Source organism: Falco cherrug, chromosome 4 (genome assembly GCF_023634085.1).
Source record: "Falco cherrug isolate bFalChe1 chromosome 4, bFalChe1.pri, whole genome shotgun sequence".
Classification (NCBI taxonomy): domain Eukaryota; kingdom Metazoa; phylum Chordata; class Aves; order Falconiformes; family Falconidae; genus Falco; species Falco cherrug.
The window spans coordinates 93,231,890-93,248,459 of NC_073700.1; the positions used below are offsets into that span (position 1 = coordinate 93,231,890).

At 39.0% G+C, this 16,570-nt stretch overlaps 2 protein-coding genes across 9 annotated transcripts in view; one reads left to right on the top strand and one right to left on the bottom strand.

Annotated features, from left to right (window-relative positions):
• Positions 1–14,198, bottom strand: part of NT5C3A (5'-nucleotidase, cytosolic IIIA) — a 28,770-nt gene extending 14,572 nt beyond the window's left edge. For 2 of the 4 annotated variants that reach the window (XM_055707286.1, XM_055707289.1), the window contains exon 1: positions 13,856–13,995. Coding sequence is in view for 1 of the 4 variants with exons in the window: in XM_055707284.1 (XP_055563259.1) it covers positions 13,856–13,993 (138 nt within the window). In the remaining 3 variants the exon portion in view is untranslated. Of the gene's footprint in view, positions 1–13,855 lie in introns of all 4 variants that reach the window. The other 2 variants (XM_055707284.1, XM_055707285.1) reach the window with 2 other exon arrangements.
• Positions 14,199–14,549: 351 nt separating this feature from the next.
• The window catches only part of BBS9 (Bardet-Biedl syndrome 9), a 311,238-nt gene continuing 309,217 nt past the window's right edge, over positions 14,550–16,570 (top strand). For 4 of the 5 annotated variants that reach the window (XM_055707280.1, XM_014276303.3, XM_055707281.1 and 1 more), the window contains exons 1-2: positions 14,550–14,742; positions 15,788–15,905. In XM_055707280.1, the coding sequence (XP_055563255.1) occupies positions 15,794–15,905 (112 nt within the window). In that variant the 5' untranslated portion in view covers positions 14,550–14,742; positions 15,788–15,793. Of the gene's footprint in view, positions 14,743–15,787; positions 15,906–16,570 lie in introns of those variants that run through there. The other variant, XM_055707282.1, reaches the window with a different exon arrangement.

The window sequence follows — 16,570 nt, forward strand, 5'->3', positions numbered from 1 at the left end:
TACAAACAGTGAAGTAGAATATGCTTGTTAGATGAATCATGCAGTTCAGGTAAAGGATCACTTTATACATGCAGTTTGCAAAGTACTTGTCTTTGAGCTTTTATATATTTTAAAGGTAAAAAGGGTGCTGATATAAATGAGTCTTGTGAACCTCAACAGGTGAGACTGGGATGTGGAAGGTGGTATAGCAGGCCTTTTGATATTCTGGTAATTGTCTGATATGATTCAGTGAGAAAATTAATTCTAATGCTATCAAGATTTTAAAGGAAGCTAGTTTGCTCTTTATGAAAGTTGGGGAAACAAAAAAAGGTTGTGTGCGTGTTATTTTTAAAAAAATATACTCATGATTTAAGACTGAAGAAAAGAGCTGCAGAAATTAAGTCCAACTTTTGCAGACTTTGGTATATCAGGCTCATTAGAAAGCATTTAAAATGAGTGATTTAAATGAGCATTAGTGAAAGAGCTAGAAAATGACGTGAGCAAACTTTCTGTAAACAGTAATACAGCCAACACCTAATTCTTAGAAAAACATCTACTGTATCTCTAACAACAATGTACTTTCACTTTTATGAAAATACCGTATATGAAACTCCTCATCTAAAAACCAAGGAAGACTGTCTTTGCAACTTTAAGAAACCTTTATGTCAAACACTTTAATTACAATACCCGCTACTGACCATTTTGTTACTGCTGATTTGAGTCAGCTGAGCATTTTGTTTACAGTGTTTAACTTCGGGTAAGAGACGAATTAAAATTACCAAACGAAGTCTACCATGATATTTCTACCCCCACAATACCGAAGGTCATTTAAATATATTTTAAGAACCATGAACTAAAGAGGTATAGCTGTTTCAACAGATAGGTTCTATTTTAACCTTTTCTCTTTGGCTGAGGGCCATACCTTGACTGCAGAATATTCTAAACAGAAAGAGAGAGAGAGAGAAAGAGAGAGAAAAGAGCACCACCACTGAAAACGTTAGGTGGTTTGTCATCATGTAAGACTAGGAAAAGGTTCAACTTTATATGGTGGTGTGTTAGATGAACTTAGTTTGTAGACATTCAGGATGCTCTCAGAGTATAAAGCACTGTAAGTTTTAGTCTGAAGGAAAGAAAAACTGGTTCTGCCGCTCCTTACACACCTCTGCCCCAAGTTGCACCTATTTGTGGAAAGAAATGAACACAGCACAGATAAGTTACATAAGCAAGTAAGCTGAACTTTTTTTTTAAGTAAATAGTTGAATACTTCAACTAAACCGACATCACCTTTTAAAGATCAAGAAAGAGGTCATATATGAGCCGGTTTTGTTCATTAGAATTAGAATATTTGCTACAAAAATTAGGTGACTGAATCCTGTCTACAGTATAAACATCAGCTAGTGGCTTTCCATGAGCTTACTACCTTTTATTCTTGTTTAGTGAGCCTACTACAACTGCACAACTTTAATATATCGCCCCATATTTAGCATATTGCCCAAATTTACCTGAGCAATACCTTGTTTTATTGCAGGGATCAATTTTAAGCATTAAGGAACTTTATTTGTTTTCTAATTTTGATTTTGTGATAAGTCTACTTAGTAAATATTTTCCAAAGTAGACTACTTGATATCATGTCCACAAGACAGGGAAAGCTAACTGAACCCTTTTCAGCAAGTACCAAAACCAAGCAGAAGAAAGGAACCAACATAAACCCATTTTATTCAAACATCATTTTTATTCATGCCTTAGCAAACCAAGTTAGCAGCATCCTGGTTCCACGAATAGCTTTTTATATTCCTAAGTGCCAATTACAAGGAAAATAAGATAAATGTTCAGTTTGATGAAGCTGGGGTAAATAAAGATTTAGAAGGATACCTTGCAGGAATTTTGGATACCACTTATTTTTCCAGTACAGGTTTGGTATATAAAATGCTAGTCTTATTTACAGCTGGTATGATGCAATACAGAAGTATTATTTGTATATGAAAGTGTGTGTGTATTATAGAGATGACTCATGAGGAATGTAAGAGATTCTTTAAACAGAAAAGCTTGAACAGCACTTGCTAAGGAATAGTGCTAAGAACATATTAAGGACTGAATTCATTAAACTGTGATAAACCTAGAAGACATATGCTAAGAAGATGAGGGTCTTAATCTGCAATGTTTTAAGCAGTACCATTTTATCTGAGAATTTGTTTTGTCTACTCAGCTATCATATTTAAAAAGGCAAAAATAAATGCATACACAGAACCAACTAGAGAAACTAAACGCTGTACCACAAGACATATTTTGCAACTTGATTTGATACTTTTAGATCTAATCAGAGATCAATCTTTCTTAAAAATAAAAAAGAAAACTGGTGATCATCTACAGTTTGACCATTCATAACATAATTTGTGCTAACACATACACTCAAACATATAAAGAACAGCTAAACTTCTTCAGCAATTATTCTTTTCATGTTTAATAAAACAACCCCTATAATGTTGGACTCATTAAAAAATGGTATCTCAAGAAAACCACTGTCATTGATTAAAAAAATAATGCTACATAAAGACACACTTCAATTCAGCAAGATAACTGTGTGTGTTTTAAGCATGGGGTAGATAATCAGCTCCATTAGGACTAACCAAAGGTTTTAAGCAGTGGACAGGAACAATGCTAAGGGCATGCAGTGAGATAAATTATTCTGGTTTAATGATCTCTCAAGGTGGTTACTCTATTAAAGTCCATAAGGTCAGAATTAGAAGGGGTTTTTTTTGTGTGGTGTTTTTTTTTTGTTTTTTTTTCCCTTCTTTTTCTAAACATTTTCTGCAGTTTTGGAAGTCTGAAATGAACATAGTTTTTAGCATTAATTTCAAACATACAGGAAGCCATGACCGGCAATTCTATATGGGATTGTTCAGATGAGAGAATAAAAGATACTGCAGCATCATTCTCCCTTATGCACCTTCCTCTTGTGCTTACAAAAACACTCTAAAAGCAGAGATCTCTGCTGGTGATAAATCAACAGAAATTTTGAATCTTACAAGTAGGAATGAAGGCAAACCAAACACATCGCTGACTTGGTATCTTGCAGTCCAGGTAACAGAACACAGGAGTAAGAGGTTGGACAGATTTACACATTTAATCAAAGACATATTTCTCAAACACAGAGATATTGTTACACATTACAAAACTCAGAAAGAACTGTAACAACTGTGGCAATAGAAGTCGACACTTTATGCAGAATTTCAAATCCTGTATAGAAGTCTATGAAGAACTAATAGTAACTAGGGCCTGAATTTCCAGTATTTCATGTGACCTCCTCCTGTCAGTTATTACTCCAGGCAAAAATGTAGTGTCTTTCTGAGAGAATATAAGGGGTACAAACCATACAGAACCAGTTCTGAACATTCTGGGGTTGAATGAATACAGCTCAGGGCAGGCATTTTTCACTGATTGTATGATAGGGGAATCACCTCATCTCTGTGTTTTGCTTGCATTCCCCTCACTTTGGAGAGAATTAACCTTTGAAACTGGTAGGCTAAAAAAAAATATTTATGAATTGTTTAGTAATCAGTGAGTATCTTGAAATGATCAAATCATCTTCAGTCAATAACCACTTATCTTGGAAATACTGGTCTATAAATGACATCTGACCTGAGCCAGAATTTAATCTCATGGGTTTTTCTTAAACATACCTCTCCTCCCCTTGCCAAAAAACCCCCAAACCTAAATGTAAGCAAGTTCAGATCAATACTATGAAGATACTGTATTATGCTTACATTTAACAATAGTTTCTAAAGCATTAGAATTGAAAGAAGAAATGAAGGTTGTGACACTCACTCAATGCAGGGCAGAAGAAAACTGACCTTTTTTTCTTGGCCTTCGTACTTAGATTTCACTGCTGCCTATTCTTACCAACGCTTTCTGTGTAGCACTTTATAAATCCATTAAGCACTTGCAACTTAAAAACCAAATGCAGTTCTCATTTCCCTGCCTTACTGGGGACAGAGCAGAACTGCAAAAGTCCCTGAGAAGGGCAGTAGTATGAGCCATGGTATGAAAAGCTTCCACAGAATGAACAATTGAATATAACAGAATTCTTCAGCCTGGAAAAGAAATGACTGGATGGCAAAGAAAAGGTTAATAGACAAAGACTGTTTGCTACATCTTTCATTGTAAGAGGCAGAGTTCATCAACTAAAATGAACAGGAGGCACATTCACAACAAATGAGTCAGCTACAGATCACACAATTCAGTAAAGTAGTAAAATGTGGAATTCATTTCCGGTGATGCCGTAAGTTTACACAGCCTTAAAAAGGTATTGGATAACAACATGAAAAAAGCTCATCTTAAATTACAGGCACTGTCTCTGAAATACAAACTGCTGGAGGCTGGGAAATCATTCTAGAAAAAAAATAATGACAACTTGCCCCATTCTGATGATTTCCCTGGGCCTCTGCTATAGGCTACTGCTAAACAGATGATACTATCTGTACCAGGCAAGACTTTTCATAGAAGGTAAGTCAACACTCCCTGCTTGCAACATGTGACAACAGGGAGAATCATTTGCTCTTCATGATAGTGCTTCAGTTTAATCGCAAGTATCTCATTTTTTACCTCATTCTTCCTTTTTTCTACCTGTTCTTCAGAGACCACAGATACAGAAAATTAATTTTTGACAAACTGAAATTTTTGAATTTGACTAGTGCTCTCATTTTCCTTTAATACTGCTATGGTAACAGGATAGATGTTGGGAGTCTGGCTATCTGAAAGATCCACTTCCCTCTCAAGGTACACAGAATTTAATGCTTCCTGAAAGAATGTTTACAGATGAGGCTGTTGGTACAGCTAATCCTTCTTCAAAATATCTAGGCAAACAGCAGAGAATTCTAAGAACTGGCAGTATGTAAACACTGTGGTATATTTATAAATTCTTAATGAGCTATCAGGTATGAAAAGCTCACCTTGCATAATGTAATTTTGATGACCCATATTATTTTTTTCCCAAACTGTACAAGTATACCTTTTATAATTAAATATTTTATATATATATCTATACGCACATGTGTTGAAAGAACTTAAACAAATGCTTGTTTCCCTAGAAGCTTCCCATGTAACACTATCTAGAATGGAATTTGCATTAAGCCCAAGGCCTGGACTGAATCAGTTGCTGCTGATGCGCTTCTTCTCTTATCTGCTTCTAAGAAAAAAACATCTGCTTAGATTTTTTCTTGCTGTATCTAGGTCAAATAAACTCTGACCCTTGAATAGTGGAGTTGCGGGACTCAGTTTGAAAGCAAAGTCAGCAGGACAAAGTTTAATCTACAATGCATTACCAGACACTGCCATTTTGATGGAAGAATGTAGTGCTAATATAATATTCCAATTAAAGTTACGTATTGATACTAATTAGGTTTTTAATGGTTAGGATCTCTTTGAGTACAGACCATTCTCTAGACTTCTTGAAAAAAAAATCCATTAAGTCTAAGATGAAATACAGCTGCCATGCACTCATTTTAAAAGTAACAGGCAGCAACACAATGACTTGAGGTGTGATGGTTTGTTTCATCTCTATGTCTCATTGTTTTATGGATGTTTCTGACTGCTGCTGGCTCCATTCAAAGATGCAACTGGATGCTCCTTATATCTGTGTATTTGCTCCCTGGAAGTGATATAGGACACGTTCAAAACCCATTTGTAATAATACTACCACTACTACGATTTGTACTATTTGTACTGCTAATGTACCAATACGGCTACTGCTTTGTACTAACTAATTCCTTCCCTTCGGTTTCACATACAACTTTTTTCATGGTAACATGCACTTTTAATCTGATAACTAGTAGGTTTCCAACAAAGAGGTAAAGCTTTAAAGCAACAAGGTTAATGGTACATTTCAGTGGTATTCATTCTGTCAGCATTAAGGTGGAGTAAAACAAACTCTCAGGTAAAAAAAACACCCCTCTAATAAGCTTGGATTATTTCAGTGATCCAATCTGAAAAACAGACAAACAGTTTATTATAAAGGTGAAGGAAGGAAGACACAGCTAATGAGTGGGGAAACAAGTAAGAACAAGTACATTTGAACAGGAATCTTTCTTGGTGGCAAAACCAGCTCAAGAAGTCTGAAATTCTATATTCAGGCACTTATTGAACCTTCAGTGTCCAAGTCTAGGCCTTGCCCCACCCCTTTAAAAAAAATAATTACAGATTGAATAAATTACCTTTTTTTTTGAAAGCTTGGCATATATGAAAACAGAAGCCACATTTCCTTCTAGCAATAGGTATTATTTACATAATTAATATAAATTATTGTATTATACATTATATATTATATATATTTGTATATATATATAAAAATAAAAATTATTTTTGTAATTATTGTCTCAGTGCAGTACTGTATTCTTTTTTGGCATTTTTACTGAACAAAAAGTATATAGTTACTTTTAGTATTTAAACATGGTGTCGTCTTTGATTTGTACTGCAACCTTAAGCATGTTCACTTGTACTGGAAAATACCTCATCTTTAACATTCAAGTTAAACACTCTTGATATAAAGATTAGCCAAATTAGAAAAATCCAGTGGACTTTTAACAAGTACTGTGTTGTTTTTTTTTTTGTCAAACAGTTAGAAACTCCACACAAATAACCTAAGATGGAGGTGACCAACACAACAGTCACAGATTCCAACCTAATGGCTGCTGTGTGACAGATGTGGGACTAAAGATCTGCTTACTGCAAACATCATAAGTTCTCAGATGTTTTACAGCAGCTGACCATTGGTGATTGATTACCACCATCAATAAGGAGAAAGGTAGGAGAAAGTGGCTAATGTCCAGCAACTGGTCAACATAACTGTGACACAAACACTTCTGCCCCAGGAAGAAATAGTCCCTACAGATCAACTGCTTCATGGTAACATGACTGCAAGAAGGTCAGGGGAAAAGTTAAATTTCATGTCCTAACTTTTATTTTCTACACTCTCTACGACAGTATACTTACCCAACTCTCTTGCTCAGTCTTATCTGGCCTTATAGCTCTTCACATGCTGGCTAGGAAAGAAGGCCAGGAAGAATAGTTGTGAGCTATCTTTGCCTCTCAGTTCCATTTAGTATGTGATGGGATCAGCCAAATTTCAGTGTTGGGCATCAGACAGGAAGCAGAGACATAGCTGCTACTGTAGGCTTTCTGCATGCAGGAGTAGTTCAGTTGTACATGTCTGACCTGGACTAAGGTAGTGGCCAAGAAATGCCAGTGTCTGTGGGACAGGATTTCTTAAATGATAGGTTACTTTACAAAATAGTGTATATCCATCTTCAGAGATCTACCGTGCAGACACAAAATTCACACTAGTGCCACCTGCTGCTCTACACTGTCTGCTGCAGCTCAACTAGCTAAACTTTAAATCTTGAAAATTAATTACTAGCCGACAAATGCAGCAAATTATAGCAATATGATCTAGCAGTGTGCTTCTCTTCCAGTATTTTTCCTTAAACTCTCGCCAAGACTGACTCTTCACAGTAAGTGAAGAGTATACTGTAGTATACTTGCACAATATATGCTTGCATATGCACACGTGGAGGGAAGGAAGGAAAGAGGGCTGATGGCTTGAAGGCTGGTAAAGTGAATTGTAACAAGCCAATATAGGAAAAGACTATATATTTTGCATTATGCAATAATTCAAGTGAAAATAAAAGGTAAGAGGCAGTTATTCTATTTTTTTAAGGAAAGAACTTCTAAAGTTCAGGTATTTTTAAAAAGTTTCCAGACTTAAAAAAATAGCGATGTTTTTACATTTACAGGTACATTTACCATTTATATGGAATTTACAGCTAGTATCTTCTGCCTAAAAATGCATGGGTCCATACTATGGGTCTCTTCTATGCCTATATTGATCAATTTAGGTATTTTTTATAGAAGCTGATAGTTCTTGTTAACTCAAGACTGACTGTTGGAACGCTAAGCCAATTTAATTCATAATATGAGCAAATCTGCACTGATATTAAAAAACCTTCTTACTGCTTATACTGTCTTGACAGTTAAAGGTAACACATTTAATACTTGCAGTATTTGCTATTGGTCTTAATTTGTAAGAAGAGTTTAATAGAATGGATGCCATTATAGCTCAACCAATAATCAGGAGTTACTGCAGAGAGGAGAAAATAACTTGAAAATACAACTTAACACATACCAACTATTTATGAAAAGGTAAACATCTTCCAGAGCAGAATGATTCACTGAAAGATTGCTTTTCTGTCTTAGAGAAAGACTTTATATAAAAGCTAAAAGAAAGCAGCAAACAAGCTCTTCTGAGCCTATACCTACAATATATACTGTATCCTGACTTTTACTTATATACACTACTTGGAGCTCAGTTTTCAGATGTAGTTCATCATGACATTTTTGAGAACTGTTATAACTACAATTAATGAGTTCTAAATAAACTAATGCAGAATTAAAGATTTAATTGATCTTCCCGTAGCCATTCCTTGAAAGGATACATATTTCAAGACCTACTGAATTAAAAAAAAAAAAAAAAAAAAAAAAAAAAGGCAGGGCCAATTTTGGAAAATTAAAACCTACTTCTGAAACAGGCGGTTAAAATTTTAGGATCAGCTTATTATACTAAATAAAGTAAAATATTAGTATTAGTATGTACATAATCTCTATAGTAGACTACTTTTTGATTCTTAACAGTGTTAGAAGAAAACACTGAAATTTAGTCAATTTTTCTTACCTTAGGATACAAATATCTAAAATTTCCAGCTGAATTATTTTACAGTGAGAATAAAAAGCTATTACTAGTATCTAAGTTGTATCAACACAAACTGTGCTTAAAGTGTTTTTCCTGGCCTGTGTAAACTTGCTTTACAAGCCACATCCTAGGTCATTATATATAATCATTATCATTATCTGTGCAAAAAGCCTGCAGGCAACACAACCTTGTTTTAGTAATACTGGTGTTTATCATTCTGCGAATGTGATTTTTCTATTGAGAAATACAGTCTAAACCAAAAGCCAAGTTTTATAGAAATAGTTATATGACATCTCCAGTACTCATATCAAATGTAACTTGGTTTTAAAATTTTAACAATTAGGCAGGGCAGTATTAGGTCCCAGGAGTTCTTTCACTTTTCACTACTTTGGTTCACATCACAGCACCATTCTTTCGGAACAATATTATTCCCACATGGATCACATCACTGGATAGGACTCAAGGTCATGACATTTTAAATATTATTGCTGCGATACCAAGAAAATTACAATGTCCTGCAGTGGTATCGTTAGAGAAAGTCCATGTCACTTCTATTCCCCTTTTATTGATTCCGGCTTGCTCAGGCTTAAACTCTTCTTCATCTTTGTAAGGGAAAAAGCATGTATGAAGGAACAGTTTCACATAATATCCATTTAGATTCTTGAATATGTATGCTACATATTACAAACTCCTTTACTTTATTCACCACTTGGAGGTCATTAATGTCTCATGCCAGAATAATGTCACAGTTACTACAACAACTAGTTACTAGCAACAAGACAAGAATAAAGAGGTGGAGTGGTATGTGATGGCTGCCAGCTGTAAAGGTCTGTATCCTTCATCTATGGCACAAATGCTCTGATGCCCTAAGAAACAAGAAGCCAGCCTTACCAGAGACTGGCAAGTAAAATAAAATAACAACAATAATTAAAAAAATCTCCCCACAAAATGTCTATAACAGTCACACTCACAGAATATGCTCCTTTATTTCTTAGAAAAGCAGATAAACAGCAGCCGTCTCACTTATTACTAGTTCGCTTATTTCTCTCCAGGCAAATTCTAATACTGCAAAAACTCATTAATTTCTTTCCCCCTACAACGTACTAGAAAGGAAACCGGCCAGAGACATCTAACAATGGCTGGTTGAAAAGTTTCCTGAAATAGGAGAAACTACTTTCTAAGTCAATGTTTAATTTGCTGTTGTTGAAATTTGATACAAAGTTTCTTTTCAGGCAATTAGATCCTCTCACTTCAGCACAGAAGGCAGAAATTGACAAATGTAACCAAGTGCCTAGTTTTCTGGAAAACAAACCTGAGAGAGAAAGCCTCACTTTAAGGTATTCTGCTATTCTGTTTTCAATCAGCTGTATTATGTTTCGCATCCTTATAAAATAAATACAATAAAAAGCTCCAAAACTAAAGAGTGAGGACAAGGTGCTGAAAAAAATCCAAGGTCCTCACAACTTTATGAAACAGACACAACAAAAAATACTGTTACTCTATTAAGCAGTTTTTCTTACATTAACCCCGTATTTTACTTAATATGGACTACTCCTTACAGATGAGTGTTTTTGAAAGACTTAGGCAACATTTTTCACTCTATTTTGAGGCTTTGCAAAGAGTAAGCAAGAAACTGAAGTCTATTGTCAGTAGAATTGATTTGCTCTATAAGGATCCACAACTTCATTGCAAACTTGTCTGGGGCCTGAAAAATCCAAAAGATTGAGTGTTACTGTAAGGTTTAATCTCTTTTTACTGTAAGGTTTAATCTCTTTTTAAAGTATCTATCAAACATTATCTAATAAATTACCCTGAGAATCTAATTAAGAATCTGATTAATTATTAACCTTCTCTTTAAATTAAAGTTAGCAACATTGCAGCTAACTTCTACCTTTACCTGACTGTAGGAATACTTTCACAGTTTCACAGAAATGGCAATTTGGCTGTGCATAGTAATACAGAAGACTTTGGGAGATAGTTGATTCTTAACACACAGAGTAAAATGTCACATGACTGTCTATATATTTACTATTAATGCCTCTGTTACTTCAGAAGTGGAGCCGAAGTAACTCTGTTTACATTGATCAGTGCCTAAGGGAAACTTCCTGTTTGCAAATTTCAGATGGTCAGTAAAGACACAATATTAATACTTTAATTCCAAACCTAAACCTTTGCTTCCAAATAAGATGCAGTAATTTTATGGTGTCTTTATTGAGCTGAAATTTCTGTATCAGGCTAGTGACTTTGCTAAAAATTCATCGACTGAAATGTGAGATATACATTTAAGAATTTCTTAATTATTTTTATTCAGTTAGGAAACATGATTACCCTTATATTTTCCCCAAAGCTTGAGAATCCTTTCCAGTCTTCTTCACACTGAACATTTTTGGTGTCATAATACCTGATTTTAACTTGTCTTACAGATACTCTATTCGATTTGTAAAGGTCACTGTCTTTTTAGCATTTAAACACTGCTATAAGTCAGCTTTTTACTTACATTTGGGTCATATAAATCAAATTTTATTTTAACTAAGAAAAAAGTAAAAAAAATATTGCTGCAGTTAATTATAATGAAATAATATTTCATTGGTGAGAATTAAAGTCACGTAACTAAGGTGTAAACAGGCCTGCTCCCTACTGATTTTGAGAAAAGTTATAAATTAAAGTAATTCTGAATCAAATGTGGATATAAAACCAAAGCATAATGTTCCCCAAAGAAAACCTGAACAAAAAAAATCTGCTGAAAATACAAGAACAATCCTGTAATTTTAACCTAACACAGAAGACCAGCCTGGTATAGTATTGTGTATTAGTTGTGCAAGAGAAAAAATACATCTCAATAAAGCAGTATTGTTCAAAACCACACCATAATTTAACACTAAATTACAGGGTGGAAAATGGCACCTTCTCCCCAAAGCTCAAAGGAATGTGTCTCTCTCGTGATAAACTGAAACAGACTGAGTGTCTTGTAAATGACAGAAGTAGCTAATCAAATCTATGTTGGCGGATAAAACTATTTCAGGAAGTTCTCCAGAATGCAGTATAATCAAGTAAAACAAACAAACACATTTTTGCCCTTATTTGACAAACTCAACTCCTTGGTGTAAAGCTTACATAACTATTTTGCTTATTTCAAAGACATTTCAGAGCCTGATTATGTGTCTGTTGAAAATACTTGATGAGGAAGAAAGAAAACTTGCAGCTGATGAACTAAAGATGTTTGCTAGCTGAGGAAGCTGCCAACTTGAATATCGGTTGAAACACTAGCTCTCTAATGGAGCAGATAGTATTAATGTGTTGCATTCAGTTGGCCAAATGTTTCTGTATGAGAAGGCTGACATGCTTTAACAAGCTTTATTTTTCCTTTGCAATGTAAAGTTGAGAAAAGCTCTGATCATAAAAGCAGAATTTTTGGAAGTATCTATTTAGGATTACAGATCTGTGTCCAAGAACGTAGTTCTGAAAATTTTATCTGAATTACATACTTCAGAAATTCACTTATCAGAAATCAATTTAACATTGTTGTAATGGTTTTTTCCCTATCAAAGGCAAAATCTTTGCAACAAAGACAAAAGTTACAAGTCTTCCCAGCCAAAACACCATTTAAATGTTGTATGGAAAGCTAATACAAATATATCTTTAGCAATTATTAGGCACTTTCTGAACTACAGCTTAGATGGGATATTATGAATAGGAGTTAGTGAAACTTGGATCTGCCTTTTGTTTTCATGATCAGTGTTCTAAATGTTATTTTACTGTCCACATAACTCGAAGTTCTATTATTAGAGTACTAGAAATAATAATAATGTTGATGGTGATAATAAAAAATGGTAGTTAACCAGTGTTATGCCACTGAGTTTTTGAAATGAGTTTTGTAAAAACCTACTATAGAGTCCAGAGCTCTCTTTTAGAAATACATCTAAAACTTCTCTAAGGTGGCAATCCGAACTTTCTGCTCTCCCACAAACTGTTTTAAGTAGGCTCACAGAAACTGAAAACCAAGAACCCCCTCTCCAAATTGTTGAATGATGTGACTGATGACTAGAAACAGCATTCAAGTATTTTTCCAGCAGAAAGTATGAGGACTCTGTGATTAGGAAAAATGCACAGCGGAATTCTTCTTGGGACCCACTTTATCACAAGCTGCATTGTATGACTTCCACCAGCAAGTGTTGCAACGTAGGGCCAAGTGAATAGTTAGCTCACAATTCACACACAGAATCCTAGTTCTTAGCAAAATCTATGTTTCCACGTGTAATTAAGAAAAAAATAGAGTGTTCAGTAAAGTTTTGTGGGGGAAATCACAAAATACCTGTTGGCTAACAGCAAGTGACTTGATTTCAGTTCAGTTCTTCAGTACAGCGGCGTCCAAATTACACACGCAAATTTTGAAGGATTTCAATTTCAATGAAATTCCAATTTCAATGTAATCAGGATATTGCCTAAACCAAGAACTTTTACAATCCAGTCGCTGATAAGCAGATCTTTACATAAGGCCGTAAATAACAAGTTTAACAAGGACAGTAGGGAGCGAGCTCCATCTTCCTTTTATAGTAACCGGGAACAGACACTGCTTCCAAGTTTCAACAGATGGCTGAACACACACACTCACACACCCACTCCCCATTTTTTCCTTGTGTGAACAAGTTACACGCAGGCTGTTAAGTTAGCACCGCGACCTGCAGCTTTACGCTCAGGTTCACAGGGCCCGGACAGGCCGGGACGGCGCAGACCCTGCGCGCCAGCGAGCCGTGCCGCGGCGGGACCGCCGCTCCTGCTCCCGGTGTGTGTCCCTAAGGACCAGCCACCGGGTCCGCAGCCTCCCGGAGCCCCTTGGCCTCACGGGGTGGGCACAGGAGCAGCCGGGCTCCGGCGCCTGGAGGGGAGCGGCGCGAACCGGGCTGTCAGCGCGCAGGGCGGCGGGCGCGGCGGGGCACGCTCGCTGTGGGGCGGCGGTGGGAGGCGGCCGGGCCGTGCGGGGCGGGGCCGGGCCGAGCCGAGCCGGACTGTGCGGGATCCCCGCCCGCGAGGGCGGCCGTGCGGGACCGGCCCGCCGCCGGCCTGAGGAGGAGGGCGAGCGGCCGGGGCCGGCGGCCTCCCCCGCGCGGCCCCGCTTTCGGCCTGGTAACCACGTACCATCTCGATGATCTTGGTCTTCCTGCCCGTCTTCTTCTTCATAGTGAAGATGTACTGGGCCAGCACCACGCCGCCCACCAGGGCGCACACGCTGGCGCTGGCCACTGCTCCCATCTTGGCCACGGCGGTCCTGTCCATGGTAGCTCGCAGGGGCAGCTTCCCCTGCGGGGAAGCGGGGCCGCCCCCCCGGCCGCTGGAGGCGGGGGGTGATGGGGGGGGGGGGAGGCTGGCGCCCCTCAGCGCCTGCCCGGGGTCTCACCAGGGTCCCCGCCGCCCGCCGGCCTCGCCAAGTGGGCAGCGACGGCGTCGCGCTCCGCCCGCCCCCGCAGCACGCGCCCCGCCGCCTCGGCTCCGGCGCGGGCTCCCCGCGAGACGTCACGGGCGCGTGGCCTGCCGGCGGTACCACGGCGGCGGGAAGGCGGGAGGAGAGCGGGCGGGCTGGCGCAGCAGGGCGCCGGCAGGGGGCGGTGCGGAGGGCGAGAGGCTCCTGCTGAGGGCTTTGAAAAAGAAAAGCCCTTAGCTCGGAGGGCAGGTTTTTCTTCAGGGAACGCAAAGGAACGTCTTTCTTCCCTCTCGCCCCCCCTGCCCCCCCGCACAGGAAGAAATGAGAGAGCCCGACGGTCCGTCACGCCGCTTCCCAAACTACATTTCCCAGCGTCAGCGCGAGCGGCTCCCTCAGGGCGGGGCGGGCGCGGCGGGGCCGGTACTTAAGGCGCTGGGAGAGGGACGCTGGAGATGGCGGCGGCGGGGAGGGGGCTGTAGCGCTGCCGGTTTGCGCCTCACCCTTCGTTTCGTCTCAGGTCGCGCCTGAGCGGGGGCTTCCCGCGAAGGAGGGGGGCTGCCGCCTCCGAGCAGCTTGGACTGCGCGGTGCCCGGCGGGTGCCCAGGTAAGCGCCCCCTTCCCCCGCTGCGGGGTGCGTGTGTGCCCGGGAGCGGCCCCTGAGGTGCGGGGCAAGGGTGGGCGTGCTGCGGGTGCCGCCCAGGGGCTCCGTGCAGGAGCGGGTGTGTGGGGAGGGCTGTGCTGGCGCCAGCCGGCGCCCGGCTGCAGCAGGTTGCCTCGCTGACATAACGGCGGTAACCGCCTGAGGCAAAAAAATACGTTTTCATTTGGCAGACATCGTTTCCTTTAAAGAGGAAAGGCATGCAGGCTGCTCCAAAGGAAAACAAGGGGGGAGCCCATCGTTTTTCCTTTCTCCTGGAAAAAACCGCTAGAGCCGGCGCTGCCCCACATCCCCTCAGCGGGCTGTGGGGCGGCGTGCAGGTTTGTCCTGCTCACGGCAGGGCACAGGCACTGAGCTGTGAGTTTTGAACTAGGGTAATGTTGTTGTCAAGCCACCTACTAAAGGATTAGTCTCCTCTCTCCCTCCCTCTTCTTAAAATAACAGCAGGTAGGGAGCAGAAAAGCTGATTTGTGCCCTCTCTGACCAAGTTCTTTAGCCGTGTCATTAGGGCATCTTCAAGGCGATTACTGGGTGGAGGTTTTGATGCTGTCTGTGTCTTCATTTGCTTTTCTAAAAATAAGTTCTCTTGCCAAAAACTTGCATCAGAATTGTTTCCCCCTGATACTCCTTGCTTGGAGAGAAAACTTCAGTTCTGTGACTTTCAAAACTTGTATTACTTCCTTAATGCTTATTACGAAGGCTTTTAACAATTTAAAACAAGCTGTTGTTTTTTGCCTTTTGCTCACATGTGTGAGAGACACTAGTAGTATCTCTTGCAACTAATTTGTAGACTAATGACAACAAGTTTCCTAAAGTTGGCTTCTGAACTGTGTAACTAGAAACACAAGACACCTGAAATTAACGCTTGTTCAGCTCAGGAAAGCAATGTGAAACTGACATGAAAAATAATTAATGAAAGTTGTTGCTAACAAAGTTGTTTGTACAAGCAGTTGTGTGTATACATTGTAACAATGTTTTGTTTCCTTTTCAGTAAAGAATGTCTTTGTTTAAAGCTAGAGACTGGTGGTCCACTATACTTGGAGAAAAGGAAGAATTTGACCTAGGCTGTCTGTGTGTTGCTGATGTTGATAATAGTGGCAGTGGACAAGGTAAAATCAGAGTTACATGGCTGCTAACTTATAAACTACACAGCTGCAAGTTTGCTTTGACCAATGCATACTGAAGGCTTGTTAGCAGACTTTAACTAGCCTGGCTATCTTTAATGTGTCATTGTAGGCTTAAGAAGAGAAATTCAATGCCATTTGTATATTTGTAGGTTTCTGAACATCTTGTTTGTGTTCAGCAGTAATTTCTGTCGCATCTTATTCCCTCAATGGTAGATATCTTGAAAATAGAACATTTTCAGTTAATCATGGCAGTAAAAACACATTGTAAGTTGCTGAAAATACTTAAGGAAAAAAAGGAAGGTAAGTGCTAATTAAGAATTTAGAAAACCAAACACTTCCTGCCTGGAAAATAAGGGACCATTGAAATAAGTGACTCTGCTTGAGAAAACCCTGCTTTTCTATGCACTCAATGTGAAATGATCTTTGCTGTCAGGGAGAGTTATTGTGTGTGTATGATTTTGAAATTAATATTTGGGATCTTTCTGATTCCTGCTCATCTTGGAGCTTTGTTTTTGCTTAGTAGAAGGTACTTGAGTTTGATTTCACTATTGCCGTACTCTTAAAAATATTTTCACTTTAGATTGTGCCTTTCCAGGGGGATTTGAATAAAGTTGAGCTGTTACTGATTTGGTGTACAAAATTTTTCA